Raw genomic sequence first — 6,940 nt, 5'->3', positions numbered from 1 at the left:
AGCAGGGGGTGGGGAGGGTCCAGAAGCAGCTGAATTCGGCTGTAGTTCTGCAGCTGCGCCGGTGCGGATGGGTCTGAACCGGTGCGTAATCGTGCTTCTTCTCCGATGTGTCCCCAGTGGAGGAAGGCAGACAGACGCCGGCGCGGGCCGCCGCCGTGCTCGACCCCGGCTCCGAGCAGCAGCGGGACCCGTGCACGCGCGGAGCACTGATAGACCAAAGCCGGCGGCACCGGACGTCCTTCACGCGCGAGCAGCTGTCCCGCCTGGAGCAGGAGTACGGCCGGGAGAGCTACGTGTCCCGGCCGCGGCGCTGCGAGCTGGCCACGGCGCTCAACCTGCCGGAGACCACCATCAAGGTGCACTGGGAGGGGGCGCTCTACGGGGGTGAAAGTCATGCAAAAACTTCCAAATCTGCATCTGACAGCAAATGAAGGATTTTAAAATTATTATTGATTAATCTTCAGATTTGTATGACTGAAAGTCAAAGCAATCCTCTCAGGAAAGTGTTGAAATAAAAGACAGTTATTTCCATTATAAAAATAATGCAAAGAACAATAAGAAACTTTAGTGCATTTTAGCTAAACTAAAACACATCAATCAGGAGTGTCAAACTCAATCACACAGGGTGCCAAAATCTAGAACAAACCTGAGGTCCCAGGCTGAAAATGATAAACATTTATTGAACTTAAAACCATAACTTTTTCACATAATTATGAACTAGATATACAGCATTACCTGTGATTATGCTAGTGTGAATGCTGGAAGATAAATTTGGCTGCTGAAGATGCTGAAATTGATAGCTAAAAAAACTGAAGCTGATAGCAGCTAAAGTATTAGCTAAATTCCAAATTAGCCTAAAAAACAAGCAAAAAAAAAAAAAACTTAAGTTAGCCAAAACAGCTAGCATGTGGCTGAAATATTAGATAAACTCCAAAACAGCCTAAAAAATGTAGTAAATGCAAAAATAGTCAGCAGAATGCCAATTTTGAAAATGTTTAAACCATAACTTTTTAGCATTATTATGAACTAGATATTTATCATTACCTGCAATAATGTTGTAAGCCGAATTTGGCCACTAAATATGCTAGTGCTGATAGCTGAAGTTGCTTAAATTCATAGCTGAAAACGCTAAAGCTCATTGATGAAAACACTAAACCTGAAGGCTGAAAACGCTGAAGCTAAAATATTAGCTAAATGCTAAATTAGCCTAAAAAAACAAAAAACCTAGGTTTGTCAAAACAGCTACCATGAGGCTGAAATATTAGCTAAACTTCAAAACAGCCTAAAAAATCTTAGTAAATGCCAAAATAGTCCCAAAAGCTAGCAGAATGACAATTTTTAAAACTATATTTTTTCTTACATGATTATGAATGATAAAAAGACAGGAATATTATTTCAGAATAAATCAAATTAAACGTTAAATAACTTTCAATGTTTTACTCTCCAAAAAAATAGATTTTGTCAGAATTATACAAGTTAGAAATAAACACAAGATAACATCGGGTCATTAATAACAATGAAATAAAATGATCTGGAGGGCCGGATAGAATTACCCGGAGGGCCGGATCCGGCCCCCGGGCCTTGACTTTGACACATGTGACGTACACGGATAAAATACATGATGGAAAATAATTTTCAACACTCTGTGTCTTCTTGGGGACTCCAGTCCCATTTTTACACCACAGAATATGCAAATAATTTCATGAAACATCAAGTAAAAGTTGGAATAAATTAAACGGGGAAGCAGAATGTTTTTATTGACATCTCTAATAGGAGGCCAGCAATGATGAAAATGTCTGGATCTTCAACGGGGAACATTTTATTTCCATTTTTTATAGATCCTCCATGAAAAATGTAAATGTGTGTGAGAACTTGTAAATAGTGCAATCTGGAGTTTTCTGAATCGTATTAAAGGACGCCTTTCATTTGTTTTCTGCACTTGACTCTGCGGCGTGTCTTTGAGAAACTTCCTCCTTCAGAAGCAGGAGTTTTGTGTGAATGGAAGGGTTCAAGAACCCTAACTCCAGCTGGGACCCGATGTCAAAAAAAAGAAATCAGTAAAACCCGGTCTTTCCATGGATTACAACAGTTGTTAGAAAAAAATCAAGAAACTTGTAAAGCCAATGATCTCTGCCTTTTAATACATAGATTGAACAGGTGCAACCTATTTCTTTGAATCTCAGTTTAGCTTTAAAATGAAATAAAACACACAAAAAACCCAGTTATGTTCTTAAAAACTAATCTGCAGCTTTTAAAATATGAGTCTCTTTTTAAAAAGATTAGAAGTGTTTAATGCTAAGCCCTCCTTAAATCCTAATTTGGGACTTTTGTAAACCAAACCGATGATCTTGGCTTCCTGTGGCCTCCTCAGTATCTCACTAACTAACAATAAAAATGATTAAATGTGATATTTCTATCAGATCATTTTCAAATGCGTAGAACAAGATGTACAGGTGTCTGTTAATATATCTAAAATAATATACTCTTAAGCTACAAATCCTAAACATATGATATATCATGCATTTATTGACAAAGTACCAATATCTCAATTTTAAGTAAATGTATTAGTTTGAATAAATAATCTGTTATGACATGTCGTAAAATTAACATATTTGGAAAACCTGTAACTCCAAAATGAACTCTAACTTAAACAGTAATTGAATTTCCTTTTCAGTAATCATTTTTATTGCTTCTTCATTAAAGAAGTATTAAACTCCTTTAACACTGGAGCTCCAGTGTTTATGCACTTTGATTAATTGTGACTTTACAACCGTTAACGTGATCATTCCTGTAGATTCTGAAGGAGAAAAGCAGCTCATCAAGCTGCTTTTCTCCTTCAGAATCTACTGGACACAGTATGTTAAAGATTTTGTGTTAAAGCGTCATTGGCAATGCCTAAGATGTTAAACGGTTAAAAACTTGGTCCAAAAAGGTGCACTCACTGGTCTTGTGAGGATTTTTCCAAATTCCAATTTCTGTATTTTTAGTTTTGGATTCCTATTGAGCCAACATATATCATTTAAAAACATGTCAAACTCAGTCGTGTTAGGGGGCCAAAATCCAAAATACACACTTAGGTCGCAACTTTTTAACATAATTATGAACTATAGTTATGTATAAGTTGCCACAGTGGGCTAGGTGACGGGCTGGTACGCAGGAGCCCTGGGTTCGATTCCCAGGGTTGTCCACCCTTAGGCAAGACCCCTTGATGCTGCTGCCTAACTGGGTCCCTGTGCCCCTCAAGTACAGGGTTGTGTCAGGAAGGGCATCCGGCATAAAAACTCTGTCAAATCACTGATGAGAAACAGTGGGTGCTGTTACGCTGTGGAGACCCCGAAAGGGATAAGCTGAAAGTGAACTACAGTTATATATAAGTTATATATAGCATTACCTGAGATAATGCAAGTGTGAATGCTGTAAGCTGAATTTGACTGCTGGAGATGCTGAAATTGATAGCTAAAAACGCTGAAGCTGATAGTCTGCTAAAATGTTAGCTAAATGCCAAATAAGCCTTAAAAAAAAAAACTTAGATTAGCCAAAACAGCTAGCAGGTAGCTGAAAAAATAGCCAAACTTCAAAACAGCCAAAAAAAAGCTAAAAGAAAAAGCCTAAATTTGCCATAACAGCTAGCATGTAGCTAAAATATTAGCTAAATTCCAAAATAGCCTAACAAGGTAAATGCCAAAATAGTCCAAAAAGTTAGCAGAATGCCAGTTTTTAAAACTTAAAATAGTAACTTTTTAACACAGTTATGAAGAAAATCACACAGGAATATTATTCCACAATAAATCAACTTAAACCTTAAATAACTTTCAATATTTTACTCCCCATAAAAATATATTTTGTCAAAATTATACAAGTTAAAATAATATCAAGATAACATCGGGTCGTTAATAACAATAAAATAAAATGATCTGGAGGGTCGGATAGAAAGAAAATAGCTTGAACTTTTAAAAGTTATGTAGTTGGCATCTTTTTAATTTAGGCAAGTGAAGTTGATAAAATCATGGCTGAGGTGCTCCCAGAACAGTAAGATAAACTGTTGGGTTTGTTCACATCCCTGCTGACATTCGGGAAGTTTAATCTTATATTATGAGTTTAAACCACACATTTTACGCTGGACAACATTTATAAGCTATACAGAAGGGGTTTTTTTAATATAAAATGTATTTTAGATACGATTTCTATGAGTAATAAACCAATTAAGGTGTTTTTTCCAAAGGTTAACATCATTAATAAATAGGGAAAAGGACTGTGTTGGAATGAAAAATCATTTCACATTTGGAAAAAAAAAAAGTGTTTCCTCCATCTATTTCCGTTTATTTATCCCCAAAAAGGAAAAATACAATTTAAATATATATTTAAATATATAAACAATATGAATGCACCTACATTTTACAAAAGGTAAAATAACGGTTCTTATGAGGTTTTGATCAGTGAGAAACCGGCCCAAAAGACTCTTTTAGTATTAAAGATTGCAGACCCCCATTTAGTCAGCAACAGTAAGCTGGTTTTCTTCTTCCTGTTTTTTTTGTTTGTTTGGGGGAAACAGTTTGTTTTGGCCAATAGCACCCCCAAATGAGCAGCTGTTGGAGATACAGTTTTTTTAAGGCTAAAATGTACTCTGTTCAGTTAAATGTAACTTTTTTTCTTCTATTTATCTGCTATGAATGTCTATTTTTGCATTTTTTCTTAATTGTTTCCTCCCGTCATGTCCCTGAATTCTCGTTATCGTTTCTCAGACGCGTTCTGTTTTCTGGAACCTCTTTTTCTGCAGGTTTGGTTTCAGAACCGGAGAATGAAGGACAAGCGGCAGAGACACTCCCTGCCTTGGCCTCACCCCTTCATCGATCCTCTGGGGGCTCTTCTCATGAGCCGTGCTTCCTCGTCCTCCACCCTGACGTACCCGTTCATCCCGCCCCAACTGCCCCACCTCCCTCTTCACCACTACGCCCCCATGGCTCTGTCCTCCACAGCGCCGTCGGCTCACAGCTCCTACGCCGCGCCGCTGAGGCCGCTGGATCCCCTCCACCTGTCCCAGTACCACGGCAGACCCGGGGAGCTGGCTCCCTTCTACTCCTCAGCCAGCATGCTGCACCACCCCCCCTCATGCCCCTGCTCCCTCTGCCCCCATTGGGGGCGAGAACAGCTTTCCAAAGGCAAAGCAGAGGGGCTGAGCCTCCCCAAGAGCCCAAAGACCAAAAAGCAGTCGGTTTCTCTGGAGCGAAGAGAGGAGATGGTTTGAAATCAGAACAAAAATCAAAACATGAAACAAAAACAGTTTTCCACTACATTTCTTCATTCAGTCAACAACCATCAGCCTCCTCAGGAGAACATGGAAGCAGCCTCATCAACAAACAGCATTCCTAATGAGTGGAATAAAGACAATCTGAGCTGCTCATGGATGGAGGTGATTCTTGGCCTGCTGACATGGGACTGTTCTTAAAGACGAGGTCATTGAGAGATTCAACCTCCCTCTGACGTGAAGTCTGCCCCTAACTTATTACTAGATCCACTTTTTTTCCTTCATGTGAAAGGTGTCAAAGAGTCAGAGAAGAGACTTCTTCTGATGTTCCTCAGAGAGACGACCAGGCTGTCATTGTACTGACTCTGAGACTGATGATCTTTTCCATCAGACTTCCCAGGCTGCACTGACATGTTGCATCTGCTCCTGGTTCTCGTCCCGTCTCACCTCTAGGCCTCAAGAGAACAGAGTGGAGATTGAGTTCAGACAAACCTGCAGGAAAATGTTAAAATCGGATTTCTGTCTCCAAGTGTGCCTGTGATGGGGAGATTTATAATTTGTCTTTACTGAATATGTAAACTGTGGTGCAATGATGCATAGAAGGAAACTTTTTTAGGTTCTATTTTCTTTGTGTTTACACCAATATTTATTTACGTCATTTTAAGGCATTATGTAGCATTCGTTCACTGCTTATGCTGATGTGGAGATGAAGAATAAAGTTTAGTTGTGTAAATCTGAACTAAAACTGTGTTTTTTTTTCCAGCTGTGCTTGTTTTAAATCACAGAGAAGGTTCAGCATAGGGCTGCTGGGTATCGATTATAATTTCCAGAAACGATTTGGTTCTATGTTTTTTTATACTTTCAATTCTTCAATTCTTTTCAATTTTGAGTTTACACATTTAGATAGATTTGTTTAGAAATACTTTAATAATCTACTATATGAAATGAATATATTTATTTTAATCTGATCCAGTTCACATCCTGTAAATGTATCAGTGAAATAATGAGATTGTTAATATCATCCAGTGTTACATGGATTCTCTAAAGGAGAAGTTCTAACTAAAATGTTCAGATCATTAACATTGGAAACATTGTTCTGCTTCTCCTGGAGGACGTTTCAGTTTGGAGCTTGAGCTATATATAGCATTACACTTTAATCCAGAAGAAGAAGAAAGAACGAGCAAAAAATGATGCTTTAGACCACAAATAGTTTCTTTAAAAAATATTTCCTTAGAAGAGTTTGGAAAATTCATGTCTGAGAGTTTATATAGATGTTCATTTAGTCAGCAATATATATTTAGGTCGGACGAGCGTTAGCATTAGCCGTCCTATGGGGAATTCCATTAAATGTTAGCATCAAGCTAGCGGACTTTAGCTTTATGTGCTAAATCGATTTTATATTTTTAATCTGTCAAGCTTAAATTGATTCAAATCGATTGAGTTTATCAATTCAGCCCTGGCTCAGAAGCGTCTTCTGAAAATACCACCAGTGTGAACGTTTGTTTCAGATGAACAGCTGTTAAACGTGGAGTTCTTCTTTCTTGCGAAGAAGCCTCAGGGAAGTAGAGAAGCAGTTGGATGAATGGAGAGATGATATTTGAAGGAGGGGGAGTGAGGAAAGCTGAGATTATTCCTCTGCTTAGAAACTGGACTCTTAGCAGCGACTGGACCAGCTGAGTGTCAACATACTGAATG

General features: G+C 38.5%; 1 protein-coding gene across 1 annotated transcript in view; it reads left to right on the top strand.

The window, feature by feature from the left end:
* The window catches only part of eve1 (even-skipped-like1), a 6,344-nt gene extending 229 nt beyond the window's left edge, over positions 1–6,115 (top strand). Inside the window, exons 2-3 of the mRNA XM_024271838.2 lie at positions 118–356; positions 4,778–6,115. Of these exons, the coding sequence (XP_024127606.1) occupies positions 118–356; positions 4,778–5,245 (707 nt within the window). The 3' untranslated portion in view covers positions 5,246–6,115. The remainder of the gene's footprint in view (positions 1–117; positions 357–4,777) is intronic.
* The last annotated feature ends 825 nt before the right edge of the window (positions 6,116–6,940 follow it).

The sequence above is a fragment of the Oryzias melastigma genome, linkage group LG8 (assembly GCF_002922805.2).
Source record: "Oryzias melastigma strain HK-1 linkage group LG8, ASM292280v2, whole genome shotgun sequence".
NCBI classification, from domain to species: Eukaryota; Metazoa; Chordata; class Actinopteri; order Beloniformes; family Adrianichthyidae; genus Oryzias; species Oryzias melastigma.
The sequence above is the reverse complement of the archived record's forward strand: the minus strand, read 5'-3'. Positions and strand labels throughout refer to the sequence as shown.